The 16162-nt window shown below is 44.5% G+C and overlaps 1 protein-coding gene across 3 annotated transcripts; it reads left to right on the top strand.

Moving 5' to 3' along the window:
- Positions 1–8111, top strand: PSMD4 (proteasome 26S subunit ubiquitin receptor, non-ATPase 4). 3 transcript variants are annotated; one of them, XM_028488840.2, is made up of 11 exons: positions 91–129; positions 392–575; positions 3686–3826; positions 4836–4950; positions 5341–5427; positions 5671–5739; positions 5909–6124; positions 6511–6628; positions 6783–6914; positions 6999–7066; positions 7807–8111. In XM_028488840.2, the coding sequence occupies exons 3-11, from the start codon at positions 3705–3707 to the stop codon at positions 7975–7977; spliced, it is 1098 nt and encodes a 365-aa protein (XP_028344641.1). In that variant the 5' UTR covers positions 91–129; positions 392–575; positions 3686–3704; the 3' UTR covers positions 7978–8111. The 3 variants fall into 3 exon arrangements, with proteins under 3 accessions (XP_007130519.1, XP_007130517.1, XP_028344641.1); XM_007130457.3 differs by lacking the exon at positions 392–575 and having other exon boundaries at positions 1–129; positions 6511–6619; XM_007130455.4 differs by lacking the exon at positions 392–575 and having other exon boundaries at positions 1–129.
- The last annotated feature ends 8051 nt before the right edge of the window (positions 8112–16162 follow it).

Raw genomic sequence — 16162 nt, 5'->3', positions numbered from 1 at the left:
GGCGGAGCTGAGATCAGTGATTGGTGATGAGCGCTGGGCCAATTGGAGGAGTTGTTGTTAGGTGGTCCAGGAGAACCGGTCGGGGAGGGAAGAAGGCGGCAAAATGGTGTTGGAAAGCACTATGGTTTGGTGAGGAGCTACCTCGGGCCCCCGTGGGGAGCGGGACTGGGTCGGGGGCGCGTGTAGCTCGGAGGCCGGGCGGGCCTCGGGTGGGTGAGCGCGCCTGATGGGCGAGATGAGGCCTTGGGCCGGGAGGGAAGGAGCCCCATCGACTCCCTGAGTCATCCCGGGGCCCCGGAGGTAGTTCCCGAAGGACAGGCCCGTGGTACTCCCCTTAACCCTCAATCCGCGGACAGTCATTGATCGGCCCTGCTGCCTTTCTCTATTCCAGCTTCGTCTTCTCTAGCCCAGCCCAGGCCTGTCTTTAGCCAGAGTCCTGCTTCTCGGACTCATCGTGATAGTCTTCTGCCCTCCTCTCTTCTCAGAATGATGGATGTTAGAGAGATGATAAATCCCTTCCCCGCCCCATTCACTCGTCTCTAACTCCATTGCTTTTCCCTGTATCATCTTCAGAGGTACTCTTTATAGATTGCTTTCTAAGTGTCAGACATTTAATTTACTTTATCTGCCTTTAAACCTCGCAGTACTTCAAAGTAAACGTCCCTCCCTTTTGCAGATGAGGATACCAAGTCTTGGCAATTTTAAATGACTTATACAAAATCACACAGCTAATTAAGTGGTGAAGCCAAGGTTTCAACCCAGGATTATCTGACACAGAGGCTCTTATCCAGTGAGCTAACTCTCTTCATCAGTCTCAGACTTGGCTGAGTAGCTATTGGGAGTCAGATTAGAAGCTGAGGACCAAACTTTTGCAAGGTTTCAAGTGTGTCTTCTAAGTGTGAGCATAGAATGAAAACAGAATAGTACACAAACACACACAAATCTCCAATTGCATGGAACAGAAACCTAGGAGTTTTCTTTTTGCCGGGAGGATAGCGTTGCCAGATAACATGTTGGATGCCCAGTGAAATTTGAATTTCACATAAACAATAGTTTTTAATATCAAAAAGTGGCTATAAGTGTGTCACAAATATTGTGTGGGACATACTAATACTAAAAAGTTATTGTTTATCTGAAGTTCAAATTTAACTGGGAGTCCTATATTTTCATTTGCTAAATATGGCAGCCTGTGGGGGAGAGCATGTTAAGAGTAGAAAGAGGACAGGATTTGGAATCCACAAACCTGTGTTTTTAGTACTTACCAGCTGCATGTTCTTGAGAATGTAGTAAATCTCTCACTTTATAAAATGGGACTATAATAGTAACATCTACTTGTAGCACAGGTAGGCAAAATGTGGGTCATGGTGGTCTGTAAACTGTACAGCACTGTACATCTGTTAGTTGCCAGAGTACTTGAGGAGTCCTCAAGAAAGAATTTAAGAGGGGCCTTAAAGGGACTTAGACAAATGTTAAGGAGAGGCCATTACGGGTAGGGAGAAGGGCATAGAGAAAGCTGCTGAAGTGTAAATTATCAAGGCTTGTTTAGGAAGTAGGAAATAGACTAGTATGACTTTATTATTAGGTTGTTGGTTTAAGGTAGTTCCTTTTTTTTTTAGAGAAAGGTAGATACAACCAGGTAGAAGACCACAAATGTCAGGCTGAGGAGGTTGAGTTCCGTCCTGTACCCTTCAGTACAGGACTACTGAAAAAGTTCTGAGGTTGGTCGAGGCAGAGCTGTATACAAAATGGAATTTAAGAATATTGATCTGGCTTGACGTATAGGAGGAAAGATTAGGTCCAGAGAGACGTATTGGTGGCCTATTGTACTAGCCTGTCCTTAGAATAACGATGAGAGCCACTCCTTTTCTCATGCTTTGCTGTGCATCAGAATTCTCTGGAGGAGCTTATTAAAAAATTTTGTATATTTGACTCTACTCTCAATCTGCTGAATCCCACACCCAGCCAGGGAAGTTTAGGCATCTGTATTCTTTTTTTTAAATGAAATCTTTATGGAATAGCTGGATAATATCGTAAGCCCTTTTTCATATGAATTTTTGTTGGGAAAAATAACATACCATTGTGCAAAAGTAGTCACAGGAAATACATATATTATTCCATTCATATAAAGTTCAACATTGGGAAAACTAAACAGTGCACTTTTTAGGGATGCATACATAGTTGTGAAAGCATCTGTGTTTTTAACACTGCCAGCACCACCATCACCCTCCAAGTGGTTCTGATGCACACATGACAGTGTGACAACTACCGCCATGTTCTGCACTGTGGGTTCTCCCTCCCTCTCAGGCCCCCCTTCTTCCTCTGACATCTTTCTTCCAGCCCTCATCCATCCGCTGGTCTTGCCCACAGTCTTTATACTTAGTAGCTATTCCATCTGGATGATCCTCAAAGCTTCCATTTTTTTAATATTTGGACTCACCTGCTGTATTTGAAGCTAGAAAGGCAGTTACTTCCCTGCTGGGAAAGTAATTGGAAACGGTGTATCAGGGAAAAAAGAATGTAATGCATGGGCAGTAGAGTCTGCCCTTGACCTCCTTTATATAGATTGAATTTCCACTATAAGAACTAGTCTGTGTTTCATGCTTACTGTTAGGCACTGTGCTAAGTGCTTTCCATGCATTTAATCCTCATAGCAACCCTATGAGTGTAGGTATAATAAAACCCATTTTACAGATGAGGTAACTGGACCTTAGAGAAATTAAGTAGCTTCCTCAGGATCACAGAACTGGTAAATAGCAGAGTGGAGATTTGAGCCTGTGCCTGAACAGTGCCCTTCCCTCCCTTTCTACTTGTCTTCCAGTAGCTTCTTAATTACCTCTCTTCGTCATTTTTGATTTGTATTTATTCCCAGGCAAAGGATACTAAAGAAAAAAATTGCCCCCAAGCCCATATTTTGCTTGCCAATAGAAATGAGGTGTCACATCGAGGACACTGCTTCCTTTTAGAGTTCTAAGGGACCTCAGTTCATCAAGAATTGATTCTCTGCTGGGATGTATATAACTGCTTCACTTACCTGCCTTCTTTTGGTCTCCAGGAAGCTGGCCCTTGTATTTCTTGTTATTTTGATTCTTCGCGATTGTGAAAAATTGCAGGGAGAGTATAGGCGAGACCCCCAAATCTATGAAACCTCATTTTTGCAGTTCAGTCCAACTGCCAAAGCTGTTAGACATTTAACCAGATAATTACATTGTGCCTTCCTGCACTCAGTGCTGCCAAGTGTGTGTTATTTTACAAATATTTTTAAGTTGCCCTCTTCATTGCCTACCTTTGGAATACTCCTATTTTACTAGCAGACAGCATGTTCCTCCATGACCATGATTAATAACACTTAATGCACCTTATAAGAAGGTGGTTGTGATACATTAGTAGCTCGCAGCCTTGGGTACTTACATTATCACTTGTGGAGACTTAAAAGTTTTTCCTCCTTTGGTTATTTTGAGGCAGTAAGTCTAGAAGAAGGCTTGGTCATCTGCATAAAAAGAAAAGAAAAAGAAAAAAGGTTGCAGGTGATTCTCTGTTCCGCAAAGACTGAGAGCCGCTGCCATACACCACAGTGCCCCTCACGGGAGAGTTGTTGAAGGAGGTGGGGGTCCCTGGAACTGGAGAGGATGTCTCAGAGAGATCCTGCAGTGTGTCTTCTCTCTCCTCCTTCACCCTAATCTGACAGCGTGGACAACAGCGAGTATATGCGGAACGGGGACTTCCTACCCACCCGGCTACAGGCCCAGCAGGATGCCGTCAACATAGTCTGTCACTCCAAGACCCGTAGCAACCCTGAGAACAACGTGGGCCTCATCACACTGGCCAAGTATGTGGGGCAGAGCAGGAGGGGTTTGGGGGAGGCGGGGGTGTTTCCTGTATGTGACCCACTGTGGTGCCCAGGTTGCTATCCTTTTGTAGATTCCATGAGGCTTCCATGAGAACTTCCTAGACTACCTTCTTCACTGTTCAGTATAAATATAAACAGCAACTTGTTTTTAATATTAACCTGAATTTAATACAGTCATGAAGCTAAATCTCCTGGGGTAAAATTTCACAGTGTATATTTTCTTTTTTCTGGATGCACTGTGCGGCATGTGGGATCTTAGTTCCCTGACCGGGGATCAAGCCCCTGCCCCTTCTAGTGGAAGTGCGGAGCCTTAACCACTGGACCGCCAGGGAAGTTCCCACAGTGTATTTTAAAGGCAGTAAAAAGCGGTTTGGGGTAGAGCCCCAGGGCGTATATCACACAGCCTGTTACCCCAAAAGTGATTTGTTTTAGGAACTGATAACCCTCAAATGAGTGACCACCTATCCCGGTATACATGTTATTAGCTAGAAAATGGGTCTAGAAATGGAGAGGGTAGGAGAGATAAGAAGGCGCATCCAGATATTGTAGAGGATTCCCAGGGCTCTGAGAGCAAGATAACATGAGAGAGGTTGGGGGAAATATTGGGAGGAAGAGGGCAAGTTTCTCACAAAATCAACCACTTCTTATTTTCTGTGTTCCATGTCTAAATACTAGGTGTTTTTCTCTAGTTTTATTGAGATATAATTGACATGAAGTTTAAGGTGTACAAGATAATGATTTGATAAATGTGTATATTGCAAAATGATCACCACAGTAAGTTTAATTAATACCCATGTCTCACATAGTTACAAACTTTTTCCTTGTGATGAGAACTTATAAGATCCACTGTCTAAACACTAGATATTTGATTAAGAAAAATAGAGATTACAGTTATTATCAAGGTCCCTAAAGAAAAGATTAATCAAACACAGTTTGGAGGCACTTGTCCTGACCTGAAATCACAGAAGGTGCTTTCCCCACATCCCAGTGACTGTGAAGTGCTGACCACACTCACCCCTGACACCGGCCGCATCCTGTCTAAGCTCCACACTGTCCAACCCAAGGGCAAGATCACCTTCTGCACTGGCATCCGCGTGGCCCATGTGAGTCCTGCTGGATCCCTTTGGTGGTTCCTCCTTGCTCTGGGCTTCTGCCTCCACCCTTGTTCATTTTTCCCCTGGACTCTTGAGCTAGAACCAGCGCAAGGGAGGAGAGGTGACCTAGAGAAAGGAGTAGAAAGGATGTGATGGGATGAATCCCAGGATCGGTGAAGATCATGAAGGGAAACATCCCTAGAATTGAGAATTAACCCCTCTTCCTTATCCACAGAGAGGCACAGCAAGAAGGGAAGGGTGTAGGAGGGGGTTTAGACCTGCTGTGAGCATGATGGTAGGCTCGAGGTGCACAGACACCATAAGAAAAAGAACAGAGTAACAGGAAAGAGCTGGGTGATTCCTCTGGCTGACTCCAAGAACTTCCTCTTCCTTTTCAAGCTGGCCCTGAAGCACCGACAGGGCAAGAATCACAAGATGCGAATCATTGCCTTTGTGGGAAGCCCCGTGGAGGACAATGAGAAGGATGTGAGTCCAAGTGATAGCTGGGGAATTTGGGCACCACATGTTTGGGAATGGGGTCTGTTGGCCCTTAGGAGAGCCAGAGAGGCATTGGGTTCATCACTTTGGGGAAAGGAGGATGTGCAGAATTCAGTGTTTCTGTTGGGGGACCTTGGAAAAGTCTACCAATTCCTGTATGCTTTTGTGAGGTGTGTCATCTCCCATCATGGTATGGAATAGATTTCCTTATTTCTCTCCCCTTCTTCCCAGCTGGTGAAACTGGCTAAACGCCTCAAGAAGGAGAAAGTAAATGTTGACATCATCAATTTTGGTGAAGAGGTGAGTAAGGACCAGTCGGGGGGCATTGACTGCTGTGGTTGTAAACAGAGAACAGTCCTTACCCAGAAGAGTGTCTGCATGTGGGAGAGTAGCTACAGACAGGAGCTGACATGGCAGAGAATGGGGAGCAGGGCGAGAAGGAGAGCCTCCTATGTTCTTCCCTCCCCAGGAGGTGAACACGGAAAAGCTGACCGCCTTTGTAAACACTTTGAATGGCAAAGATGGAACCGGTTCTCATCTGGTGACAGTGCCTCCTGGGCCCAGCTTGGCTGATGCCCTCATCAGTTCTCCGATTCTGGCTGGGGAAGGCGGCGCCATGCTGGGTCTTGGTGCCAGTGACTTTGAATTTGGAGTGGATCCCAGTGCTGATCCTGAGCTGGCCTTGGTGAGCAGACGTCGACCTCAGGGGACCTTCTCTGTCCTCCTCTACTGGCCCACACGGCACATAGCTTCTCTAGGGCTGGACAGTCCTAATATCCTTGCTCGTTCTCCCAGACCCCCTCTTGGTCCCTCTTCCCCACAGTTCTGTCTGATCTCTAGGGGCACCAATGTCAGACTCTCTCTTGTTCGCTTCTCCCTGTTAAACCCCAGGCTTCTCCCACGTCCGTCCTTTTTGGCTGTATCACCTGTTATCTCTCCAGCCCCTTCCCCATGTGTATAAACCAGAAGCTCCCCCTTTACGGTCTGTTCCCACCCCTCCGCCGCCTTCCCCAGCTGCCTTCCCCGGTGCCTGGGGCCAGAGAATGTCTGACTTTCCCTGCCCTTGGCCAGGCCCTTCGCGTTTCTATGGAGGAGCAGCGGCAGCGGCAGGAGGAGGAGGCGCGGCGGGCAGCTGCCGCTTCTGCCGCTGAGGCCGGGATTGCTACCACTGGGACCGAAGGTGAAAGAGGTGGAAGCTGAAGTCCCGGGACGGCGGGGCGCTCAGTGGAGGCCTGGTGTAGAGAGGGGTGGGGGGTCTGGCAGTGTGGGAACACGTGGGCTTGGGGGTGGGTCTTTGTGGAATACGGCATGGTTCCACCCCGCCGCTCTCTCCCTTTTCCCAGACTCGGATGATGCCCTGCTGAAGATGACCATCAGCCAGCAGGAGTTTGGCCGCACCGGGCTTCCTGACCTAAGCAGTATGACCGAGGAAGAACAGATTGCATATGCCATGCAGATGTCCCTCCAGGGCGCAGGTGAGCCAGAACCTGGGTGGTCGTGCTGAGGCAGAGAGATTGGGTGAGGACATGAAACTGAACGGACTGACCTCTTTTCCTCAGAATTTGGCCAGGCAGAATCAGCTGACATTGATGCCAGTTCAGCCATGGACACATCTGAGCCCGCCAAGGTAAGGGCCAGCAATAACTCCCTGCCCCATCAGGCTTAAAATCACCTTGTGTTCAGATCCGCAGCCCACTAGGCCTGGGACTGTTCCTCTCTTGGGGTTTCATAGATGAGCTCTTGCAGGAGCAGAAGGAAAGAAGCACATGGATGTACATTTCTTGTATGTCAACCTTGCTAAGGCAAGAATGCTAGTGGCCAGAGTTGAAGAGGTGTCCTAGTACTTTGTAATTTTCCTTCCTTGCTGGTGGGAGCAGTCTGGACAATTCTTAGTGCTGTCATCTTCCCAGGAGGGTGAAAAAAGGGTCCAGGAAAAAAAAAAGGGGGGGGGAGTGGGTGTCTGACAGCAGGAAACCTAAAGGTGATGACATCTTGTTTTTATCCTTTGAGCTCAGAAAGCAAAGTTCTCAGGCTTCTCCTCTAATTGGTCAGTAATAAATGTTTGGGGGACTTCTCTGGTGGTCCAGTGGTTAGGACTCGGCACTTTCACTGCCAGGGACCTGGGTTTGATCCCTGGTCGGGGAACTAAGATCTCGCAAGCTGCGCCAGTGGGGCCTGAAAACTAAACTAAAATAAATGTTTGAGTTCATACTGTGTATAGGCGCTGGGTATCTTCCCAAATCCTCCTTCCTGTCCTTGGCCAGAGGTGCCCTCCACCCCCAGTCAGGTGCGCTCCCATCTCTTACACTTGCTTGCTCCCCGGCCAGCCTACCCCCGCTGCCCCAAGCTGACACAGCCCTTTTTCAGGAGGAGGATGATTATGATGTGATGCAGGACCCCGAGTTCCTTCAGAGTGTCCTGGAGAACCTTCCAGGCGTGGATCCCAACAATGAGGCCATTCGAAATGCCATGGGCTCCCTGGCTTCCCAGGCCACCAAGGATGGCAAGAAGGACAAGAAGGAGGAGGACAAGAAGTGAGACTGGAGGGAAAAGGGAGCTGAGCCTGTGCAGGGGGCCGAGTAGGGTGGGGTGGGATATAGAGTTAGATGTGTTGTCTGTGACCACTGCAACCTAAATAAAGCTTGGCAACTTTTTTTCTTTTTTGCTTCAAACAGCGGTAGCTTTGAGTGTGACCATTCCCCTTCCGCCCATCTCCACCCCTGACAATTCTTCCTTAGGAAAAACTTTGCTGAGAGCCACTTCTGCTAGGCACTGGGGCCACAGAGGTGAATAGAAAACAGTACTGGCCTCTGGCCTTTTTTGCTGTATCACCTGTTATCTCTCCAGCTCCTTCCCCATGTGTATAAACCGGAAGGGCCAGCCTGTAAATGAGCAGTTACCTGCGTCTAATAAGTGCCCAAAGAGAGGCCTGAACAGGCACTGTGGAAATGATGAGGAGAGAGCGCCAAACCCTTGCAGCCTTTGGGAAGGCTCCTGGAGGCAATGTTTGAGCCCTCATTCGCCAGCGAACAAGAGATGGGGATGCTTCCAGTCCACAGGAACAGTGTGTGCTGCTGGCGCGGAGGCACTTTGCCACTCAGAGACCAGTTGGGCGAGTGGCAGGAGATGGAGGTAGAAAAGTCGGCAATAGTCAGAACACCAAAGGTCAGGGATCTTTGAGGCCTGACTTTAACAGGGTGGGTTCTGTGAAGGAGAAACACGATGTGTCTCCTTGGAGCACCAAATTTAGAAGAAGGTTTTTTGTGGGGCATGGACTAGAATGCACAATTCACATAATCTCCCCCTTTGTTTATTATATTTGAAGAGGTAAATAATATTTTGCACATAAAACACTTAACCTATATATAAATTGTGAAGTGTAAGAAAACTGACGTATCTGAAACCACTCAATGTAAGAGCTGGAATATTCCTAACACCTTGTCACATACCTATGCCTTTTTTTTTTTTTTAACCTTTTTCAGAGTATAATTGCTTTACAATGGTGTGTTAGTTTCTGCTTTATAACAGAGTGAATCAGTTATACATATGTGCCCATATCTCTTCCCTCACCTATGCCTTCTTGAACCCACCTCTTTACAGCCTCCTCAGACATAACTTATCGTGAATTTCACATTTATTATTTTTTCCCTTCACAGTTTTCTCATATACATAAAGATTTCTGACGAGAATGTTTAGTTTTGTATGTGTTTGAGCTTTATAAAAAATAGTTTTAGGGAATTCTTTGGTGGTCCAGTGGTTAGGACTCGGCGCTTTCACAGCTGGGGCCTGGGTTCAATCCCTCATCGGGGAACTGAGATCCCACAAGCTGAGTGGCATGGCCAAAAAAAATTTAAAAAGAGTTTTATACTGTGAGACTTACAGGACTCGCTTTTTTAACAAATGTTTCTGAGGTTCATCAGTTGCTGCACATAGCTGCTGCTTGTTCATATTTCATGGTTGTATATATATTATATGAATATTCTACAATCTCTCCATTTTCCTGTGGATGGATCTGGCATTGCTTCCAGTTATTTTTCTATTACCAACAGGATCACAGTGGAATTTTTCGTACACCTCTCGATGCACCTGTACAAGAGTTTCTTTAGGATACTTTACAGGATAATGCTGAATTGTTTTTCAAAGTGGTTGTATGAATTTGCACTCCTTCCTGCAGTATAAGAATTCCTATTGACCACATCCTTTCCAGCCCTTGGGATCATTAAAAGTTCTTAATTTCTTCCAAACTGGTGAGGATAAAATAATAAGTCACGGTGTCTTTTTTCTTTTTTTTAATTTATTTAATTTATTTTATTTTTGGCTGTGTTGGGTCTTCGTTGCTGCATGCGGGCTTTCTCTAGTTGCGGCGAGTGGGGGCTATCTTCGTTACGGTGCGTGGCTTCTCATTGCGGTGGCTTCTCTTGTTGCGGAGCACGGGCTCTAGGTGTGCGGGCTCAGTAGTTGTGGCGCACGGGCTTAGTTGCTCCATGGCATGTGGGATCTTCCTGGACCAGGGCTCGAACCCGTGTCCCTTGCATTGGCAGGTGGATTCTTAACCACTGCACCACCAGGGAAGCCCTCTTTTCACTTTTTTTAAAGGTATCCTTTAGTGACCAAAATTCTTAAATTTAATGTCAAATTTCTCAATCTTTTCTTTCAAGGTTAGTGTTTCTGCATCCAGCACACTCTTCCCTAGGTCAGAAAAATAATTCTGTTTTCTTTTGAAAGTTCTATGGTTTTGCCTTTCACATAGAAATTCCTTATTCCATCTAGAATTGATTTCTGTGTACACTGAGAAAGGGATTCAATTTCAATTTTTTAATATGGAAAACCATTTGTTATGGCATTGTTTATTGAAAAAAAACCCTCCTTTCACTGTACTACTTTTTTTTTTTTTTTTTTTGGCTGCTTGTTTTGGGTCTTCGTTGCTGCATGTGGGCTTTGTCTAGTTGCAGCGAGTGGGGGCTACTCTTCGTTGTGGTGCTCGGGCTTCTCATTGCGGTGGCTTCTCTTGTTGTGGAGCCAGGGCTCTAGGCACGCGGGCTCAGTAGTTGTGGTGCACGGGCTTAGTTGCTCCGCGGCATGTGGGATCTTCCCAGACCAGGGCTCGAACCTGTGTCCCCTGCATTGGCAGGTGGATTCTCAACCACTGCACCACCAGGGAAGCCCTCACTGTACTACTACTTCTGCCTGGGCCAAGATTCCATGAATTTCATTTCCAGTATCCTGAAGTCAGACCTTAAAGCCTGAATGTAAACAAGCTTCCACCAAATGAAGCTAGAAAACCTACTTTGTGCTTACATTATATTCATATTGGATGAGTTCCATTTCTGAATAATGAATTTGTAAATGCTTGTGTCTAAATTTTAGGGGGAGACTAGTTTTGTTTTGAATCAAATATTACTTGAAAGAAATGTCTCGTCCTCTAGGGCTTGGGAATCTTTTATAGGTGTTGGTTATAAAGATATTGGTCACTTTGTCTTTCCTGGGCTTGCATGTAGTTCCCCAGCAAAATCATGTTCTGGCGAAGTCTGCCCATCAAGTCATGATGGGACCTGTGTCCCAGTCTCTGGTCCTCTGCATACCAACTGGGTGACTTCAGTGTTCATGAGAATGACTCAGCCAACACCTTGGCCTCTTCCAATTCGACATCATCATCATAGTTCATAATCTTTTGTACTCAACGGCAATACCCTGGATCATGTCCACCTTAAGAAATGCTCCCTGCTGGAGTCAAATACTCACTTGGCCCATGGACCTCTCTCTCTTCAGATCTCCCACATTAATACTCCATGTATGCTTTTCAACAGTACTGTGAAAAATGTGTGTACAATTCCACTTCAGGAACTTATTCTAAATAATCAGTGATGTGCCAAAGACATGTACAAAGGTGATGAAAAAATGAAAACAACGTAATATCCAACAATTAACGTTACATTATTATGGAATAATACACTATCAATAAATTTATTTTGGAAGAACTTTTAATGGCATTGCATATATGATTATAATATTAGCAAATGCTTGTATAACACAATGTGCCAGGGACTATTCTAAATGCTTTACATGTTTTAAATCATTTAGCTTTCACAACAACCCTATGAGGTAGCTGTAGCATTATTCTGTTTCATAAATAAGGAAACTGAAAGCCAGAGAAGGTAGGTAACTTAGTCTACAGTGATAGTTCTGACAGTGTGGTCTGTGAACCCCTAAGGGTCCTCAAGACCCTTTCAGGGGGTTTGTGAGGTCAAAACTATTTTCATAATAATACTATGCTATGATATTATTCGCCTCTTCCACTGCGTTGACACTGGCACTGATGCCAAAGCAGTGGGGGTAAAAGTGTTGGTGCCTTAGCACAAATCCAAGGCAATGGCACCACACTGTGCCGGGAGTCATTGTGTCCGTCACCCCCATACACTCCTGGCTTGAAAAAACACAAAAACTGTCCGTGATGAAGCGTTAAAACAAATTAATTGTATTAAATCTCAAGCCTTGAGTTTACATACTTAATATGTCTGAGGTAAAGTGGGAAATACCCATAGAGCAGTTGGCCGCATCCTGGAGTACAGTGATTGACCTGGGGAAGGGTGCCTGTGCGGCTTTTTGAGTTGTGAGATGAACTATTCCGTGAACACGTTTTCACGGAATAACATCTTTACTTGAACAACTGCCAGGCAAGCTATGGTTACTCAGATTGGATGTTTGGCAAACACTGTCTCAAAAATAAATGAAGTGAGCCTCACTTCAGGAAAAACAACTACAGTTTTTGTTGTCTGTGATGAAATTTGAGTTCTCGAGTGAAATTTTGAATTTTGGAAAACGTGTGCCACAGTGAACTTGACATTCTCAAAATCTTTTAGATGGATGATATTAATAAATTTCTATTATGTATCAAAATTGTATATTGTAATGTGCCAACATTAGGAAGATCTGCATTATGCAGTGAGCCAGTATTCTCTAAATAATCCATTTCAAATGCAAAAAAAAAAAAGCAATGGATTCAAATGTAACAGATTGCAAAAAGTTCACTGATACGGTTTTGGATTCCACATTGTGACTAATCTTTTAGAAACTACTGTGTATCAAGGTTTGGTGTAGTATCAAAAATATCCATAGCTGTTGGAAAAGGGTTTTGAAATATTCCTCCCTTTTTTAACAACATATTTGTGAGGCTGGATTTACAGCAACATTTTGCAACAGGCTGAATGCAGACACAGATATGAGAATCCAGCTATATTCTGTTAAAGAGACTTGCAAAAATGTAAAACAGTGCCTCCTTCTCATTACATTTTTGTTTTGGAAAATATAGTTATTTTTCATGAAAACTGAATTATGTTAACATGTAATAGGTTTATGGTTGCTATTTCTTAATGGATTAATATTTAAAATTTTCTGTTTTAGTTTCTAATATAGTAAATATCAATATATATAATTTACATAAACAAAAGCTCTTGGGAATCTTCAGTTTTTAAGAGGGTAAAGACATCCTAAGACCAAAAAGTCTGAGAACTGTTCTACAGCCTGGGAGTGATGGAGCAGAGGACAGTACCCAGGAAGTTTGGCTGTAGAATCCATGCTCTTGCGACTGAATTAGACACAAACCTCTCCTCTTGGGGTCCTAGCTGAACCCAAGTCCCCCTGGCTATTCAAGGTCTTCTTTCCTGCTCAAATTCGAGTGGCCAATAATGAAACTGAGTTTGGTGCAAGCAAGACAGGCTTTTATGCAATGGACAGAGAACAGAGAAGGGGGGTTCTAAAAGCACCTTCTCCCTAAAGGGAGGGGTGTAAGGGAATTTTAAGGGTTAGGAGGCAGACAGTCATCAGGGCTCTAGGAAAGGGGCAGGGATTTTCAGGGGCAGCCGTGGCATGTGCAGTCTTCCACATTCCTTTGCACATGGCACAAACTGTTCTGGTAAAGTGCAAATGCCCCCTTTGGGTGGAGATCTTAGCAGGGTAGTGAAGCAAAGGTAACACTCGGACTGCTTCAGGTTTCATCTACGCAGGCGGGTTGCTGAGGTCAATTCAGAGCTGGTTTGGGCGTGGGAATTGACCACTGTGTATCTTGCAAAGTACAGCTGCAAAGCATCTCTGCCAAATACAAGGTACATTTGAAGCAAACACAGATAAATCAGGGCAAGCGTCCTTCAGTTCTCAGGGGTTGGTATGGAAACACAGAGATGAATCAAAGCAAGGAAAGCAGCGACCTTTAGCCTACTTTGTACACCATCTTGGACCTAATCTGTTCAGTATGTTTTTTTCTCTGGCCTTTGTAACCTGTTGATAAAAGAAAAGTAGCCTGTCAGTTTCTGCTCCCGAGGCCTGGCTGCATAGCATGGGTGACACTTAAATGTTTAATTATACCTATTGTTTCCTAGATTAACACGAGGACTGCCAAAACAGAGGTGAAAATGTCTTAGTATTTATTTCTGGAGGATAGAAACCAGATTGGCGGGGAGGTATTGCTTTTATGAATGTTTGAAAATGTTTCAGAATGTTACTTTTGTAGTACAGGGAAACATGTAAAAATAACTTTACTTCTTTGAACTCAATTTCTTTTACTGGTAGCTTCTTCCTTGCTTAGTTTCCATCTCTAATGAGCTCGACTCATAACCTATCATTTAAAGCACTATCTTGCCAATAACTTCATCTCCCAAGCTCGGTTTTACCCCACACTTGCCCGGCTAAACCCCAAGCATGGATTGGTTCTCAACCATCTACCTTTCCAGCTTTTTCATCTAGACTTGTCAGGTTCAGAGAGGTTAAGTCATTTGAGCAAGGACACGTAGCTAATTAGGGGTCAGAACCAAGATCAAAACCCAGTCTATCTCACTGGAATGTGAGCCACCAGAAAACAGCTATTTCTCATTAGCAGCAGCCCTCTCACCCTTTCCCTGCAGCAATGACTTCATCACACCTTCCTTTACTCCCCTATCACTCTCAGCAGAAGATGTCACCATTACAGAGGGAGGCAAGGCCCTCAGGAAGTCTGAATCCCTTCCCTCCCACCTCCTCCAGCCGCTCCTGGCAGCAGTTATGTCCTCTCTCCTGTCTCTTCTGTCTTCAGAATCTGCTCTGCCAGTGCTTTCCACTTGGCATGTACACATCAAGCCCATGCTATCAATAACCTTACCTGAGACTTTATACTTTGCTGGTTGACGTTTTATTTTACAATGAATATTTCCTTCATAATAACAAAAATATTATAGGTTATTTATGGACAGGGAAAATGCTCATGATGTATGAAATGAAACAAGCATCCTTCAAAGTTGCCAATTTTTATTCAAATACATGTGGGTGAATTAAAGGACCATCACATAAGGATGATGTCACCTCTGTCAACTGGGTTTATAGAAGAATTGTGTATTCTTTTCACTTTTCTGAGCTTTTTTTTAAGGTTTATTTATTATTTATTTATTTTATTTATTTTTGGCTGCATCGGGTCTTAGTTGCGGCACACGGGATCTTTCGTTGCAGCACGCGGGCTTCTCTCTAGTTGTGGCGTGTGGGTTTTCTCTTCTCTAGTTTTGGTGCGCAGGCTTCAGAGCACGTGGGCTCTGCAGTTTGTGGCACGGTGGGCTCTCGAGTTGAGGAGCACGAGCTCAATAGTTGTGACTCAGGGGCTTAGTTGCCCGTGGCATGTGGGATCTTAGTTCCCTGACAGAGGATTGAACCTGCGTCCCCTGCATTGTAAGGTGGATTCTTTACCACTGGACCACCAGGGAAGTCCTTTCTGTGCTTTCTGAGTTGCATGAAAAGAATACGTAACTACTTTTGTAATCAGAAAAGCTCACATGTTGTCTTTCAAAAATAAAATCACCGGGACTTCCCTGGTGACACAATGGTTAGGAATCTGCCTGCCCATGCAGGGGACACCGGTTCGATCCCTGGTCTGGGAGGATCCCACAGGCCATGGAGCAACTAAGCTGGTGTGCCACAACTGAGCCTGCGCTCTAGAGCTTGCAAGACACAATTACTGACCCCTCATGCCACAACTATTGAAGCCTGCGCACTTAGAGCCCATGTTCCACAACAAGAGAAGCCACCGCAATGAGAAGCCCACACACAGCAACGAAGAGTAGGCCCCGCTCACTGCAACTAGAGAAAGCCCACGCGCAGCAACGAAGACCCAATGCAGCCAAAATTAATTAATTAATTAATTAATTAATTTAAAAAATTCTTTAAAAAAGATGGAGCTGGAGTAATCAGGCTACCTGACCTCAGACTATACTACAAAGCTACAGTAATCAAAACAGTATGGTACTGGCACAAAAACAGAAATATAGATCAATGGAACAGGATAGAAAGCCCAGAGAAAAAGCCACACACCTGTGGTAACCTAATCTATGACAAAGGAGGCAAGAATATACAATGGAGAAAAGACAGTCTCTTCAATAAGTGGTTCTGGGAAAACTGGACAGCTACATGTAAAAGAATGAAATTAGAACACTCCCTAACACAGTACACAAAAATAAACTCAAAATGGATTAAAGACCTAAATGTAAAGCCAAACATTATAAATCTCTTAGAGGAAAACATAGGCAGAACACTCTTTGACAAGATCTTTTTTGACCCACCTCCTAGAGTAATGAAAATAAAAACAAAAATAAACAAATGGGATCTAATTAAACTTAAAAGATTTTGCATAGCAAAGGAAACCATAAACAAAACACAAAGACAACCCTCAGAATGGGAGAAAATATTTGCAAATGAAGCAACCAACAAA

The sequence above is a fragment of the Physeter macrocephalus genome, chromosome 4, assembly GCF_002837175.3.
Source record: "Physeter macrocephalus isolate SW-GA chromosome 4, ASM283717v5, whole genome shotgun sequence".
NCBI lineage: Eukaryota > Metazoa > Chordata > Mammalia > Artiodactyla > Physeteridae > Physeter > Physeter macrocephalus.
The sequence above is the reverse complement of the archived record's forward strand: the minus strand, read 5'-3'. Positions and strand labels throughout refer to the sequence as shown.

What these genes read in the sequence shown, in the direction of transcription:
- PSMD4 (XM_007130455.4), top strand. Translation starts at nt 104, where the DNA reads ATGGTGTTGGAAAGCACTATGGTTTG. An exon ending in CTGGCATCCGCGTGGCCCAT is followed by an intron (nt 4,951 to 5,340) that starts GTGAGTCCTGCT and finishes TTCCTTTTCAAG; the next exon opens with CTGGCCCTGAAGCACCGACA. An exon ending in TCATCAATTTTGGTGAAGAG is followed by an intron (nt 5,740 to 5,908) that starts GTGAGTAAGGAC and finishes TTCCCTCCCCAG; the next exon opens with GAGGTGAACACGGAAAAGCT.